Genomic DNA, 17,093 nt, shown 5'->3' with positions numbered 1-17,093 from the left:
TCTCTTCCAATTTGTGTTGTGCTCCTTGATTACACAAAATTGAGGGACGTATAGATTTACATCGACTCTGAACGGAAAATGGTTTTTAATGAGAAGCTTTTTTCAAGGCAGAAATTAACTCGGAGGTCTGCGATGGCCTATGGAAGGCCAGAACCAGAAGTTGAACCTTAGCCCTAATTATTCGACTACTGCGCCCGCGAAATAAAAAATTAGAAAAGTCTAAATTTACGAAAATAATCAAAGTATATTTCAGAGAAAAAGAGAGACATAAAGATGCGATTGCAAAGAGCTTTAGATGCTGGCAAACAGGAATACGGATCGAAAGTTATATTAGAAAATATCCCAGGAATACAATGGTTTCAACATCGTCGCTGGTCCCTGCAAACAACAAGACAAAAATGTGTTAACAGCCGCATAGAATACACTTCAGATGGATAATGACGACGCTCTGGTGAAAATATCCATCGACTTGACACTCATGGGTGATCACTGAATTTATCTATATCGCACAAATAACAGCGTTTTTTTTCTTTGATGCTACTGCAGTCTGAGGGTCATCAACTTTAGCCCCGATCGTAAAGTCTCTTTATAGAGAAACGCCTACCGTTCGTCGGCGCATCCTATGAGCTTATGCAGCCCATGATGCCACATTAGCTCATAAAATGCACCCACGAACGGTAGACGTCTCTCTATAAGGAGACTTCACTGAGAGATTGTGGTCCCAATCAGAGAAAATTAGGGTGGCCGTTGGAGCTATGAACATGGAGCTGGACTCGGCTCAATCGGATGCTAAGAGCATTGGGGCGGCTTCCCTGCCGGAGGATGCGTTTACAGTTTCGAAAGGCTGTTCGGTGGGGTCGAAGCCCGAGGTGAGTGCGCAGAACTATGTAGTGCTCATGGAAAAGATTCTGGTGAATGAAGATTAATCTCCACTGCTCAAAGGCCAATCTTTTGCTCCAACTTGAGGAAGGTGGAGTTGACGTGATTCTGATTGAGGAGCCGTGGCTGAGCAGTAACGGTATTTCTGGTCTCAGAACAAGGAGATGTTATCTGATGGCGGCGAACAATGTGGATAGATCTACCCACACTGGTGTATAACTTGGCGTAAAATTGTGAGTTTTGGTACAATTGGAACTAGGGCCTGCATACTTATCAGAAGTGAATTAAAAGCTTTTCCTTCCCATAATTTCACCTATGAAGATATTGTGACGACCAGCCTAGAGAGAGACGCTGGAGCGCTATAGCAGAAGCCAAACGAAGGAAATCCGGCATTGTTTTAGGGTCCAATCCGAATTCGAAGCTCGGATAAAAACTCTCGAGGTGAGTCACTTTTCGAGTTTATCTTATGTGAATTGCCGCCAGGGAAGTGGTGCTTGACCTTAAACTGGCCTTCCACCTTTGATATCGGGTTGAAAGGTTCTTAGTCAACACTCGTTTTTGGATCACAGGTACTTTAAATTCGTTTTGGATGAAACGTGCAACTCCTTTGGTGGAGGGCGGAGCTTTATGCGAGCTGCGTAAGATACGGGTATATTTCCAAGGGTTGGAAGGTTCTCAAGTTTGTATTCATTCCGAAGGCCGGAAAGAGCTGTCATGCCTCCCCCTTCAGGCCGATCAGTCTATCTTCGTTTCTTCTGAAAACGTTGGTGAGACTGGTTGATCTGCACATAAGCAGCGGCATTCCTCGATATCGCCTATCAAGAGCTCAATACGATTATTGTAAACGGTAGAAACCACCCTGCACATAATTGTAAGGTGGATAGAATAAACCATCACTCATAAAGATTTTTTGGCAGGAGCCTTCTTTGATATACGTAGAAGAACTGACCCAACATGGTTGCCAACTGGGCGGACAGAACTGGTCTTATTTACTAGAACGTATAACGTTCTGGAGAGGGGGCGCAGTGAACGTCTTCATAGAGGGGTAATCTGTCGAGAGCTACTAACTTCAGGCTTCCGGACTGCTGCAGTGTATTTCAGGCGGAAGTGGCTGCTATTAAGGAGGCGGTGGAGTCACTACTTAGGAGTGCGATGACAGTCAGGTAGTTGGGAATTTATTCTGATAGCCAAGCGGCTAACAGGGCCTTAAGTGCGTTCGAGGTGAGCTCTAATTTGGTTAAGGAGTGTCTGCTCTCTTTCAGTTGGGTTCCGGGTCACAGTGACATTGCGGAGAACTATGTGTCTAACGAGTTGGCTAGGAGAAGTACCATTGAAACGTTATCCGCGGATAAGGAGCGGTTGGGATGCTATTTATCACATGTGGTATACTATTCATCAGTGAGCGCTGGGCGAAAACCAGGACATGCCCGATTGCAAGGTTCTTTTGGCCGAGGGAGGACAGGGGACGATTAAGTGTTCGGTGCCGTTCAGAATTTAGTATCACAAAGAACAATCTCCTAACTGTCTAGGTTAGTCTCTGACATCTGGGACTGCCACCCAACCTAACCAAAGAGCGTCTAGAAATACAAGCAAAGAATCCAGATCTCCCTGCACTTATGATGAATAACTGGTGCTACATCGTAAAAGAAAGAAGGAACTGAAGTTTTTTTTTTTTATTTCTGTCAAACAAACAAACGGTTTTAGTGCCAAATTAGAATAAGAAAGCCTACTTCCCTCCTCTCTTTCCTTCCTCAACATAGTTTTTCCATAAAAAAAAAACAATTTGTATAACTGTATATTTATTAAAATTCATTCTTTTATTTTAGAATTTTAATAAATTAAAACTGGCATAAGTTGAAAGAATCCATATATCCAATTGAAGTTCATTTTACAGATTCATTTGGTATTCGAAATACCTTCATATTACCATTTGCATTGATCTAAAACATCTCCTTGTTGACTTCACTTGCCTTCCTCGCCACCACCAGCAACTGTCCATATAAGTTTTCGTTCAAATCAGTGGCCTGCAACGCACGAACTTGCCCCTGGGTCTCATCAAATAAGAATACAGTGTAACTCACGCCATATAGACCAAAAATCAAATTCGTTTCAGTATAGAATTGCGGCAGAGTTATGACTTCGTCAGTTACGCGATTCTTCAATAGCAAACTTCCGCTTCTACTTTGCTCGAAACGCGGCGAGAGATCATTGACGAGTTGTAAATGAACACTATTGTCTTCTGCTGTGGTACAAATAGTGAGCTCCAAATCTACGCCTCTTACATTAGCGATCTCCTTAATAATGGGCTTTCGTTTACATTTATTTTGCTCATTGCACTCCAATAAATCCGATTTTATTGTGCTTTTGATTAAATTTTTGTGCTTCTGCAAGATCTCTGTCAACTCTTGAACGCTTACCTTGCCCGACTCGTTGGCATTACCTGCAGCCAATAATCGGTAGTAAATTATTACCTCATCTGTTGGTATTAGTTTCGCCTTCTTCTTCAGCTTTTGTATGCGATTTATGACCTCACGTGCCAAACCTTCCTCCAATAGCTCGGCGTTAGGTGTCATATCTAATAGTACGAGTATATCATTTTCACTATGCGCCTCCAAGTTAGCTTGTACTTTATCTGAGACACAGTAAATTAGGCGCACCTCGGAAAGCTCGATACGTTGATCGAGTATAGTAAAGTATCCTTTGGCTAAATGAGCTTGAATATCTGCATCGGTGAGTGCTTTTAGAGCAGACATTGTGGCTTTGAAGGTGCCTTTTAAACGCAAGCCTAGTGTCTGAAAAAATTTAATCACCTTTGAGTATGTATATTTTATTAAGTTTTATACATTCTCACCTTGTGATCCGGCTCTGCGCGCAGCGTAACACCATACTTCTCCTTATCCGAGCTGAGTGTCAATTTGCGTACATTCAATTCGCTAAGTATAAAATCAGAGAGTCGTTCTATAGCCGCTAAACTATCTGGATCACTGTGGATTACGATGACCTCGGAGAGCGGACATTTCAGTGGCATTGTGCGACGATCACGCATCACACGACCTAATTCGATAACCGTTTGCATCAACGACACCGATTTTTCTATATCTAGACGAATAAATTTCGGGTTAGCCTGTGGCATTAATTGCTGATGGACTGAAGTTGTGGCTGCATTAATGGAACCGGTTGGTTGAAAAGGGAGTAAGCGCCGGAAAATGTATTCGCAGAGGAAGGGCGTGAAAGGTGCTAATAGATGTACTAATGCAAAGAGTACGCTATATAGTGTGTCCAATGATTGCAGACTGTCTAATTCACCTAGATCTCCCCTTAGGCGGCGGCGATTCAAGCGGATGTACCTTAAACATGGGTGTAGACGAAAAATTGTAAATGCTGTTTGCAAAAAGACAGTAAATGCGAAACTTACCAGTTCGTTAGCTGATCAATGAACTTAGTCAAGCGCGGCACTACCGTGTACAGATGATATTGCTTCATCTCCTTGGCAAAGAACTCAATCAAAGACTCTTTCACAGAAACGATCCAAATATCTAGTAAGGTGGAGTGCTCTAGTTGACGCAGCAGTCGCGCATTATCATACTGATACCGCGCCCCATCGCGCAGTTCTTCCTTTTCATAACGTGCAATATTTTGTAGCAGAAAGCGATAAGCATTGTAAAGTGGCAGGAATACATCTTTAACGATCTCCCGCACACCCTCCTCCTTGAACCGCAAATTCTCTGCGCGCACTACTGGCGAGTTGATTAAGTACAAACGCAGCGCGTCTGCGCCATATTTGTGCACCACTTCCATGGGATCGGGGTAATTTTTCTTGCGTTTTGACATCTTCTGTCCATCAGCGGCCAGCACAAGTCCATTTGCAATCAGATTTTTAAATGGTACTTTATTGAAGAGCGCCGTTGATATTACTAAGAGCGTGTAAAACCAGCCGCGTGTCTGATCAATACCTTCGGCAATGAAATCGGCTGGAAAGTTGTTCAAGAATTTGGCAGCATTTTCAAAAGGAAAGTGCTGTTGTGCAAACGGCATGGAGCCAGATTCGAACCAGCAATCAAACACAGCGCTTATGCGACGAAGTGGAGGACGGCCTGGTATGGCAGAGGGGATTTCGATTTCATCGACCGTCTCGCGATGTAGGTCCTCAATACGCCTGCCAGATAATTGCGCTAGTTGTTCGATGCTGCCGACACAAATAACCTCGTCACCGCTAGGCGAGCGCCATATTGGTATGGGTGTGCCCCAGTAGCGATTGCGGCTTATCTAAAAATTTTAGAATATAAAAATGGCAAACCAGTAAGAAGTTAATAACCAAACTTACTGCCCAATCCCGCGCCTCTTTCAACCAATTACCAAATCTTCCGTCTCGCACATTTTCTGGCACCCAATGGCTTTGCGCGCTACAATCGCGCAAGTTCTGTGACATATGCTCCACGCGTACGAACCATGAGGGTACAGATTTGTATATCAAAGGTGTATCGGAGCGCCAGCAGTATGGATAACTATGTTTGACTTGACCAGCAGATACTAGCACACCCATTTCCTTGAGCTTCGCTATTATCGCCTTGTCGGCATCTTTGACATAGAGACCAGCAAAGTCAGTTACCTCCGCCGTGAAACGTCCCACCTCGTCTAATGGACAAATTGGCTTGCTGGATTTTTGTATAATGCCCGCATTGAGACAAATGCGATAATCATCCTCACCAAAGTAGGGCGCGTTGTGGACAATGCCGGTACCGGTCTCTGACGTGACATAATCATCGACAAGTACGCGAAAAGCTTTCGCTGCGGTTCCTTTTTCGAGGAAGTAAGGAAAGGGTGGTTTATATGGTGCATTGGCTAATTTGGTACCAGGAAATTTCTCTAAAATACTGTAATCATCTTCGTTTTTATAGACGGTATTTAAGCGTGATTCAGCCAAGATATAAATGCGTTGTGTTTTCTTATCCAGGGCCTGCAAAAAATGGATATTTATAATACTACTAAGTAAGAATTTGAATGGTATAATAATTATTTTTATAAAATATTTAATATACAAAATGATAAAAAAATGTGAACAATATTCGATAGATTAACCGATTTTGGAATAATGTTAACGCTATCTCCAAATAAAAAACACATAAACTGATTCAGAAAAGTGGCAGCGCTGCCCACATCACCAATGTTGCAACAGCTGACTTTGACGGCTTGTGTGCACATTGTGAAGCCAAGTGAGAAAGTCTACATCCACATTACCTTATTATCTATGCGGACACTTTTCCTATCGTTTTTCTATGATTACATACCTTCACATAGATCAAATTCGGATTAACCGCACAAGCATAATTCGATGGCAGTGTCCAGGGTGTTGTTGTCCATATGAGGAAATGTGTATTCTCCATATTCACCGCCTCGAATGCCACCACCACGCAAGGATCCACAACTTCCTTATAATTCTGTCCCGATTCGAAGTTCGAAAGCGCTGTTGTGCAGGCTGTAGAATATGGCATCACCTTGACGCCCTCATAGACGAGCCCTTTATCGAACAGCTGCTTGAAAACCCACCAAATGGATTCCATATACCAGGGATAGAGCGTTTTGTAATCATTGCGAAAATCAATCCAACGTCCCATACGTGTCACTACCTCTTCCCACTCGTTGGAATAGCGCATAACAATCTTGCGACACTCTGCATTGTATGCAGCAATACCCATTTTCGCCACATCATCAGGGCCGCGTATATTCAAGAGCTTGTCAATTTCGAACTCTACCGGCAAGCCATGACAATCCCAGCCGAAGCGGCGCTCCACATGATATCCCTGTTGATAGGTATAGCGTGTTACAATGTCTTTGATTGTACCAGCTAAAATGTGCCCATAATGAGGTAGGCCAGTGGCGAAAGGTGGGCCATCGTAGAATGTATACCTGTGGATGAGTCAAATTATAAAGTAACAGCAACAGCGTCATCAAATTATACACACACATGTGTTTGACTTCACTTACCTCGCACGCTGCTCCGATAGTTTCATGCATCGCTCGAAAGTTTTTTCTCTACGCCAAATTTCTAATATATTCTCCTCCTCCGTTGGAAAGTGAATTGTTTCCGGCACCCGGTAAATATCATCTCTCCGTAAGGGCGTTGAAGTAGTTTCACTAGTCACCATTTTTAATGTATAACCAGCAGCGTCCGTTCACCTAAGCACATGTAAAACGACTGTCAATTTGTGACATAGACAACGCAAGCAAAAGTACAAGAATTTTCATCAGCTGTTGGATTTGTATGACGCAACAATCCGGAGAAACACGGCCGGCAAACAGTGAGCGCGTTCGACCCACTGAAAAGCTAAATAGAGAGATTAATTTACAGCTGCTGCGAGCAAAGCGATATGCACATACATAAATACCTATAAGAATAACAAGAATGATAGAATATTTTCTGGATCGTGTATGAATAACAACTCAATCGTCAGGTTGACTTCCCAACAGTGCACCCGAAGTGCACCAACTGCAATTTAGGAGAAATACATATAAACTCTGTATGATGTAACTTTAATGAGATGTTGCAAAATTGCCTATATATTTTTTAAATAATTGTACTGCGCTTCTAATTAATTCCTGTCAACAAATAATCAAAATATGTAAACAATTGTTGGAAGTAGATATGCGAGGCTTGCATCGATGTTTTTGAAACATCGATAATATCGGTCTGTCTTACACTCGATTTTTGCAATCGATGTTTACAATTTTTTAAAATCGATAAATTGACGACACACCGACTTTAATTCAACGATATTTTAAACATCGACTTTAAGCCCTAACTCCAACTGCGCAGTGGCAGATTTTAAAATAGTTGCGTTCCAGGTGTTCACGATATTCGCGATTTGCAGGTTTTTTTCTTGCAGGAAAAATTTTCTAGGTGCTAAAAAACCTGTAAGTTAAAATACTTTTGGGGGACAAACTTTCAATCTGACATCGTTTATTTTGATTGAAAATACAGATTTAGCCTGAAAAGCGCGAACCTCGAAAAGTATGCTGTAAAATACCCAGTCAACAAAACTATCTCGCTTGACAGAAAAAAAAAACAGAGCGCAAGTGAGATTTTCAAGCTTGTGAAGACGGCCGGTAACATTGGCAGTGACAGCCGCAGCAAACCATGAACGAAAGACACAAGATCACGTAAGAAGAAGAGAGTGAAAAAAGTCGATTTTTTTAGCGGGTTCTACGCCATCTTGTTTCACTGGAAAACGAGCGAAAAGTAAACAAAGCAAAGAAAACAACGAAAACCGAAATTAGTCCAAATTATTGTCAGCCACTTTAAATGCACAATTTAGGTAAAATGATGCAAAAAATGCTTTAAAATGTGTTGTCATGTTGAATTAACTCTTCTTTACTTGAATAAAAGTGTAAAATAGTGGTGCTTGTGATGTAAACGAACGCTTAGCTGACGAACCCGCTTTCGCAAACTTTTTTCTCAAAACCAGTTACAAATACAACGTCGCGTTCTTACGTGCTCTTGTATTTTTGGTTCATGGCAGCAAACACCAAACGCCGTTGACGTAGTTGCATTCCCTAAAGGCCCGTCCACATACAACTTTATCTTGGCAGTGCGAGCTGCCGGAGTGGCGCCAACGCCAACGCAACGCTAAAATTATATGTAAACGGGCCTTAACTCACAAGAAGTTGCATGAATTTATTAGAAAGCATTCCGCTATTCGGTTCTCTGGCAAAGTAGGGGAAAAGTGGGAGAGTAAAATCGGTCATATCTTTGTCAGAGGTTGCAAGATTTTACCGGAGGAATTTTTGCTCGTGAATTCTAGTAAAGTTTAAAATCATCAGATGTTCAATGTTGTCAAAACGAATTGAAAGTTGAATAAGCAAAAACAAAAGAACGTCTGCATTTTCCAATATTGTAAGTATGTATATTTGTTAATTTGCCTGTTTATTTGCATACAATTTAGAAATTCGCCAATTGATAAAAATAAGCAGTTATTTAGACAAAAAAGGCGTCTACGGTATTTTTGACAGTTTTAACAGCTTTGACCCTAAAGCAGTTCTCGTACTTTTTAGTTTTTCTCTCTTTATCTGAGAGCAATTTTTCTTTTTGACTGTTTACAGGTTTTATCCAGAAAAGTTGAGGAACGAAACTTTATTATGCCGCCTCATGTAGCAACTAATTTGTAATAGTTGCCATACATTACCATACATTATCAAGTTTTGGTGTTCATGTAAAAACGCCCAAGTCTTTAATCACAGCGATCGATTCAAGAAAGGTATAAAAGTACGTTTACATATGTAGAGATTATCCTCATTTTCGACTTAACTCCCTAATCTCCAAATAGAAAAAGAGAATAGCCATAGGTACGAAATTCGCCCCTCGTTAACGTGTAATTATTAAATGTTCTCATGGGGAATCCACATGAGGCGATTTTACAGGCAACTTTTAGGTGAATGCTATAATTGCCTGATTTAAACGGCCTTTCACCAATCGGTTTCAATGAAGCCAAGGTTTGTGTTCAAGTAAATAGGAGAAATAAATCAGCATGAACGAAAGACACAAGGTTACGCAAGAACAAGAGGGTGAAAAAGTCGATTTTTGAGCGGGTTCTACGCCATCTTGTTTCGCTGGAAAACGAAAGAAAAGTAAACAAAGCAAAGAAAACAACGAATACTAAAAACAACATAAATAAACATATTCATTAAAACGCTTTGAAGCGTGTTGTCATGTTGAATTAACTCTTCTTTAGTTAAAGTGATGTAAACAAATGCTCAGTTGACGAACCCGCTTTCGCAAACTTTTTTCTCAAAACCAGTTACAAATACAACGTCGCGTTCTTGCGTGATCTTGTATTTTTGGTTCATGATAAATCTGTTCCTGTATTACGTATTACGAACAAACTCCCGTCGTGAAAGGAACTACCTTCACGGCAGCCAGTTCGAAAACGCCCTATCTCAAAAAACTTTTCAAAAAAGCCCTCTTTCAGAATTTGGTTGAAGAACGCCCTATTTCATTCAAAAATGCCCTATCACACTTCAAAATGTATTGAAAATTTGCTGATATAGGGCGTTTTTGAAACGAATTCTGAAATAGGGCGTTCTTCAACCAAATTCTGAAAGAGGGCTTTTTTGAAAAGTTTTTTGAGATAGGGCGTTTTCGAACTGGCTGCCGAGATAGGTCGATCTTCCACTCAGCAGTCGATATGCTCTTGGATTTGGATATTCATTGTATTTGTAAATTCACAACAATAAAATGTACACGGTTGTCATGGCAGAAAGCATAAAATTTGCAAATGCAATTCCGACTGCACATCCAAGACCATCCCCAACATCCTGAACAGCCCTAATGCTTTGGAGAAATCCGTGTATATCACACCGAGCTTAGAAGCCGCAAACGAAAAAACATGTTTGGGTCAATTTCGTTATAATTTCTGTTGGAATTTATTGACATTTACAAATCCTTAATATAATTATGGAATTTTAACCTTCTCTGTCTGTATTGCGTATGACAAATTGTGTTGTGCGCTATTGAAGTTTGGGGTTAACTTATCTGCGATACAACTTTACCATAATTTTCCAAAATTTTTTTAATTGCTCATAAATTTTAATATTAATCATTCTTTAGGAGAACATTCCTAAATTACGAATTTAGCGCCCAATATTGAGGTGCTCTTCTTATTCTTCTTTTTGTTTGGCGCTGCTACCGCTCGAGCGACTTTAGCCGAGTTCAACAAAGCACGCCAGTCTGCGGTATTAGCCATTGCCAACGTGCAAAGGCCCGTAAATCTTTCGCAGAATCTTTCTCTCAAGAACTCCAAGTGCCCCTTCATCAGATGTTTTCATTGTACATGCCTCCGCGCTATACACCAGCAAGGTCATGATGAGTGACTTATAGAGTGTAATTTTTGTACGACGGGAGAGGACTTTACTTCTCAATTACCTACTCAGCCCAAAGTAGCATTCGTAGGCAAAAGTGATTGTCCGTTGGATTTCAATTCTGACATTATTATTAGATTTCAATCTGGTTCGTAAATAAACGAAGACGTCTAATTTTTCAAACTTGTAACTGTCAACAGACGCTTATGCTCTGACACCTTGTTTGATGACAGAATATACCTTGGTTTGTCCTCCACCAGCCCAATTCGCTTTGCTTCTATGTATATATAATTACAAAAATGCAAAAGACAAAAAAGGCGTAGCTTTTACCGATTATGTCGATGTCGTCGGCACACGCAAGAAATTGTACGCTCTTGGAAAGTATTGTGCCATAGCGGTACAATTCTGCGGCTCTTATCTTATCCAATATCAGATTAAAGAAAGGGAGTTGTTTGAAATCTCGTTTGATATCAAACGGCTCGGAAGGGTCCTTCCCAATTCTGACAGAGCTGGTGGTATTGCTCAACCCCATATTACATAGCCGTAGCATCTTCGCGGGATACCAAATTCCGACATCGCGACATAGAGACAAATTGTTTTCATGCTGCCGAAAGCGGCTTTGAAATCGACAAATAGATGGCAATTCTTGTGGTTTGTGCAGAGCACACTTAAATTCCAGTCGTCGGACAAGCATTCATCTGACGATATTCTGTATCAGAGCTTATGCACGTAATTTATGAACTCCTCGCCGCCGTACATGAATAGCTCGGCTGGAAGGCCGTCAGCTCCAGCAGATTTGTTGTTTTTAGCCAACTAATTGCTATTCGTACCTCCTCATAGTCAGACGGTGTGATATCGACTGCATCACCATCGACTGGGGGCTCGGGTTCGTCTTCTCTACTACTTTCAGTGCAGTTGTCATTCAATAGGATAGAAAAGAGTTCCCTCCATAATTTAAGTACGCTCTGGTCATCGGCCACTAGGTCACCATGGTTGTTCTTACAGAAGTTCGCCTTGGTCTTGAGACCTTTCATAAGTCGCCTAACTCTCTGTTGAAATTTTTGGGAGGTTTTTTCTGTCGGCCAGCACTTTGCACTCACGTATTTCGGCGTCGGCTTCCTTTTTGAGTTCCCTATAACATTCCCACATAGTTCGTGTTCCGCCCGATCGTAGCGTGGCCCTGTATATTATTTCTATGAACACTAGGGTGTGTAATTTTTGAGCAAAATTTTTTTCAACTCAAAACAGGCTAAAAACATTCAAAAAGGTGAAAAAGGAGCCTCTAAAAATTTGAGCTCTTAACAACATTAAGTGGTGCCTGTTCCTAACTTTCCATTTCCCATTTAAATAACATGGAACACAATTTTTCTTTTTTCTTAGTTTTGTAGCTTGACATTTAAGCATGGTAAAAATTAACTGAAAAATTATTTTAGTAGGAAATTGAACGCTCTACAAAAAAGTTTTAATAAATTTTTTTTACGGAGTGACCCGTTAGGAAGATATTCAAACTTAATGTTACAAATGTATGAAACTATGACTTATTTTATTAAACTAATACTGAGGACTTTTTTATATCTTAAAAATTATTTTTAATCAGAAAACTGGCTTTTGTGCTCTGATATTTTTAGAAAGCTAAAATAAATTTATTCACAAACATTCGTTTTCTCTTCAACAAATAAAGTTACATCATTTAATTCTGATAAGATATTATAATTTCTATTAAGTTATAAATTTAAAATTAAATTTAAAATTAATTGTTGGAAAGTTTTTTTTTAATCTATAAAATAATAATTTTACTGAGCCTAGTTCATAATTACTTTTGTTTAACAGTTAATCAAATAATATCTATGACGTAAATTTTTATTTTATTTTATCTTTCTACAAATATTAGAGCACAAAAAAGTTGCTCAAAAATGACACACCCTAATGAACACTCTTCATCGTACCAGTTGTTCGTTCGGGCTCGCTGAAATCCGACTACTTCTTCGGCAATGGTACTTAATAAACGAACACTCGTCCCCCGGGGTGAACTACAGTATTCGGCGATGGACCCTCTCCCCCACTAAAAATCCAACACCGAGTTTGCGCTCTTTTGCATATCCTGCCTTGCCCATCTATCGCATTTCTTGGATGGCGGTGACTCTAGCTACTTCCTCGTGAATGACAGTAAAAAGCTTTCCCCACTTACGTAGACTTCTGCGCACGGAATCATCCTCCGTTGTGAGCAAAGTCTTCGCCGAGGATGCAAACGATGTTTCAGACAAGGTGAATTAAACCAAAACTTTATAGGTCCCCCATCATATCCAACCTTAAGCACATATGTCGGGCAATAAGTGAGTCCTTTGAACCCTTTTGGGAGCGAGTACTGGAAGCGTTAAAACAACGCTGAGATTTATAGCAAATCTCTGGGTCCATTATGCATATCCACGCAACCTATTGAAAATCGACTTGCATATTATGAATACAAACTAACTAAGTATATCAGTTAAGTGCTATAAAGTTAAAGGTAATCGAATTTTGAAGTATGTACTAGCAACCAAGTAATCACATAAGCTGCAGAAGCAGTTGAAAAAAGAAATATACTCTCTCAATCAAAATTATTGCGGCAGCCACAAAAGTACAGTTGCTAATATGGCAACTTAGTTGCCATCTGTAATACCATTTTAGCCACTGGTAACGGCAATCGACTTATAAGATACAACTAACTATGAAGGTGATACCGTAGATGCAGATATTGGTAGAGGAAGTCGGAGTCATATATGGTTAATACAAAAAATTATATTTTTTCAAGTTAAATTTAATTTATGGCAAGTGCCTGTATTAAATACCTTTAAATTTTTACATTTAACTTTATGAGTTGACTTCTTTTGACCACTTTAGAAACTGAATTTCACAGAATTAGAATCCGTTATATTCCAATGTTGCCAGCAATCTCTTAGCGATTAGTTTTTCCGATTGCTCTCTACATTTTGCATTGCAAATGAAGAATTGCAAATTGATGTATCAGAACAATGCATTCTACTCCCCTTACTTATAAGATTTCACAAGTAATCGTTCTATTGCAACAATAAAAATAAAACGACTACCGCTTGTGTTCTGCCATTTTCAGTTGTTCAGATTGCTGCCTGGCGATTTTAATTGAATTTGTTTGAATAAAATTGATTCAATTATTTTGCGGGTGAAATGAGAAAGTGGAAAGTCATGTGAATGCAAAAAAGCTTGTGAATTTACTGTGATAAATGTACATATGTATGTGTGTACATTAGGGTGGTCCAAAAAAAAGTAAAGTCGGAAATTTAATGCTCTCACCCCCTAGGATTGTTCTATACCGAAAAGAAGTATACCCCTGTTTTTTTATTTTAAAATCAAAATATATTTAGAGGTCGCTCAAAGCGCTCAAAGTTTCCCATGTACTTTGTATGGTGAAAAAAAGACTTTTCGTAGAAATGGCATAGAATCCATGAAGATCCAAATTTTTAAATCTGAAAACTCCGCTTCTCTTCAGAAGACTTCAGAGAATAATGCCCAATTATTTATTTAAACATTTTTTAGTTTTAACTATTTTTTAAGGGTCTCCGAAATATCCCAAAAAAAAATCAAATATACAAAAAGAAATATAAAAAAAAAAAAAGAAAAATAGTTAAAATTAAAAAATGTTTAAATAAACAATTGGGCCGTATTCTCTGAAGGCCTCTGAAGAGAAGCAGAGTTTTCAGAATGAAAAATTTTGATTTTCATGGATTCTATGCTATTTCTACGAAAAGTATTTTTTTCCCCATACAAAATACATGGGAAACTTTGAGCGCTTTGAGCGACCTCTAAATATATTTTGATTTTAAAATAAAAAAAAACAGGGGTATACTTTTTTTTCGGTATAGAACAATCCTAGGGGGTGAGAGCATTAGATTTCCGATTTTACTTTTCTCCCATACATTTTTGGACCACCCTAGTGTACATATATACAGTTTATTAATAAGAAAATACGAATATATTTCATTGCAGTTGAGACCGTTGCATTAGACTCGTGTTGTGTTGATTTTGCCGATGAAATAATAGTAGTTAACCTCAGGATATTAAAAAATAAGCAGATAAAAAAAATTCGGATTAATGGTTCTTCCTTGGAAAGGGGAATAGACTCGTTATTTAAAAACTCCGCGAGCGCTTTAGTAAATGTCCTTTGTTTTCTATACCTTCCAACTTTAAAGGACTAGAGAGATGTGTGGGGCTTTGATGAAGTCAGCTAGATGTAGCTACTTAGCAAAAAAGACAGAATTCATCAGTATGCAAAAGGTTCGCCTGTGCGATTCAAACCCCTGAAAAAGCAGACTTCGATGGCACTGTTCTTTTGTATCAATTTCTCGCTATTGTATTTCATATTGGTTTTCTCAACATTCAAATCAAACTGTTCTAATTTACCGTCATTAAACTCAGCTCAATGCAAAGTAGCAATTTTGGGGTTTGCTGTGATAGCCGTCGCACCTTCACCGAGGTCGAAGGATCACTGTATCGAAACGTTTCACCTTCGGTACAGGCCGGTTGTTCCTTCTGCTTTTCCCTTGGGCAGATACAACGAGTTACAGCAAAAAAGGGCTACAGGAACAGGCGTCGACTGGGTAATCCCAGCTTATGGACGGAGAAAGGGCTGTCCAGTACCCTATTGAATTGCAAGGAGATATCCTCTTCTGGAAAGAGTGGAATCAGGCCAGTAAATGACTATAGGAGTAATGAATATTGAAAGGAAAAGCGACATAGGCACCAGGAACAGAACAAATTTGCTGGTGAGGATTCGATGAATACTACTGCAGGTGGGAACAGTTTTTAACAAAGGCGCAGTCAAGCTTGTATTTGAGAGTTAAGGGGAGATTAAGGCACGGTTAACTTAACTGTACAATAACCAAGTCCTAGACGGCTCAGAAGAGCATACAAGATGATCAAGTTCGAACACGACTCTCAAAGCGCTTCTTGGACAATCATTGCTGATGGTTGGGAACGTTTGATACTTAAGTTTATACCTGTCAGCGAAATCTTCGGAAACGCTAGAGCTCGCATAGGGCTAAGGTGAATGAAGGTTAACAGCGGGATACTGTTTAATCAGCTATTTCCAGATTCGCGACCCCAACCTGTCAATAGACGACTGGATCACTACATAATTGAAACTGCTACCAAAACACTTTGCACTATTTACTGTGGTCAATGGAGCCACATTCGTTTGTTACCTCATCTCGCTTGTGCTTTGCTAACTACATGGTAAAATAGGGCAACTGCAATACCACACATACGATATCGTCCAATTTTATCCCGTTTATCACTCAATCCTTTAAAAATTCCAGCATCACCTCACACCGCACCGACATTTATTGCATTTTAATCTCCAAACTAAACGCAACAGCTGGTCAGCAATAAAATTCGAATATCGCAGCAAATGAAATATTTGTAGCAGCAGCAAGAAAAAAAATTGCCCTTAAGAACGGATGTGGAAATAGCGCAAAAGAGCGATACCAAAGTAATCGAAACGTGCGCGTTTAAATTAAAATTGCAGCCCTGCAGCATTGCATACCGACAAGTAAAAAAATAGCGAACCCAGCGCGTCAACTGTCACCAACATAAACACAATTGCTGGCAAAATGGAGCATGGACTCGTGTCGTCTGTTTGTGTGTTTTTTTTTTAATGTTAGTATCTCTTTTATGGGTGCAATCAGTGATTTTTTGGATTGGTGGAACGCGTTGGGTTGAATGGGTAACTGGTTGCCGCCTGGTTTGTCGCTTGATTGCTTGGTTCTTCTTTTGTTTGTTGCTGCATTTTGAGGTCAACGTCAACTCGTACTGCAACACCACCACCACCACCAGCGGCAACAACAAAAACAATCACCACAAAAATGTGTTGCAGCAATGCTCGCCTGTCCAGCAGCCAACACAAACACTTAACAACATTGACTGTGGGTACATAGTTGGCAGGGCAAGGGCGTTGGCTGTTCGCCGTAAGCCGGAAGTTGCTGCATGCTCCAAAGTTGTGGGCTTAGTGTTGCTGTTGTTGTTGTTATTGTTGTAGTTGCGGCGCAATCGTTGTCACCGCTGTAGCTGGTTATTATGACTGCTACTAACCGTATTGCGGTTGAGGTTGGTTTTTGCGGGTTTTGTTTGGGGTTTAGCTGGTGTGTGCTGTAAACGAAGGTGACCAGGTGCTGTTTTTTTTTGAATTCAGCAATTCAGTGGTTTAGTGGTAAGAAGATTATTATAACTATACAACAAATGCCATGAATACATTTCGACGTCCATGGCGCATTTTCATTCGACTTTCCAGCAAGTCCTTAAAAACCACCGGCTTAAAACTGGTTTGGAGATATAGGGAAAATGAGAAATCG

The 17,093-nt window shown here is 40.0% G+C and overlaps 1 protein-coding gene across 1 annotated transcript; it reads right to left on the bottom strand.

Moving 5' to 3' along the window:
* Positions 1–2,667: 2,667 nt before the first annotated feature.
* IleRS (Isoleucyl-tRNA synthetase) lies at positions 2,668–7,528 on the bottom strand. Its single transcript, XM_017629598.1, has 7 exons — positions 7,308–7,528; positions 6,865–7,207; positions 6,168–6,786; positions 5,204–5,836; positions 4,295–5,145; positions 3,731–4,226; positions 2,668–3,671 (listed from the first exon to the last, which is right to left on the bottom strand). Exons 2-7 carry the CDS (start codon positions 7,023–7,025, stop codon positions 2,820–2,822), a joined length of 3,612 nt encoding a protein of 1,203 aa, XP_017485087.1. The 5' UTR covers positions 7,026–7,207; positions 7,308–7,528; the 3' UTR covers positions 2,668–2,819.
* Between the last annotated feature and the right edge of the window lie 9,565 nt (positions 7,529–17,093).

The sequence above is a fragment of the Rhagoletis zephyria genome, unplaced genomic scaffold, assembly GCF_001687245.7.
Source record: "Rhagoletis zephyria isolate East Lansing unplaced genomic scaffold, Rhagoletis_zephyria_1.1 Rzeph_scaffold_00083, whole genome shotgun sequence".
NCBI classification, from domain to species: domain Eukaryota; kingdom Metazoa; phylum Arthropoda; class Insecta; order Diptera; family Tephritidae; genus Rhagoletis; species Rhagoletis zephyria.
Note: the sequence above shows the minus strand (reverse complement) of the source record. Positions and strands in the feature narration are given on the sequence as shown.

What these genes read in the sequence shown, in the direction of transcription:
- IleRS (XM_017629598.1), bottom strand. Translation starts at nt 7,025, where the DNA reads ATGGTGACTAGTGAAACTACTTCAACGCCCTTACGGAGAGATGATATT. An exon ending in CTATCGGAGCAGCGTGCGAG is followed by an intron (nt 6,787 to 6,864) that starts GTAAGTGAAGTC and finishes ACTCATCCACAG; the next exon opens with GTATACATTCTACGATGGCC. An exon ending in AAGAGGCGCGGGATTGGGCA is followed by an intron (nt 5,146 to 5,203) that starts GTAAGTTTGGTT and finishes TAAAATTTTTAG; the next exon opens with ATAAGCCGCAATCGCTACTG.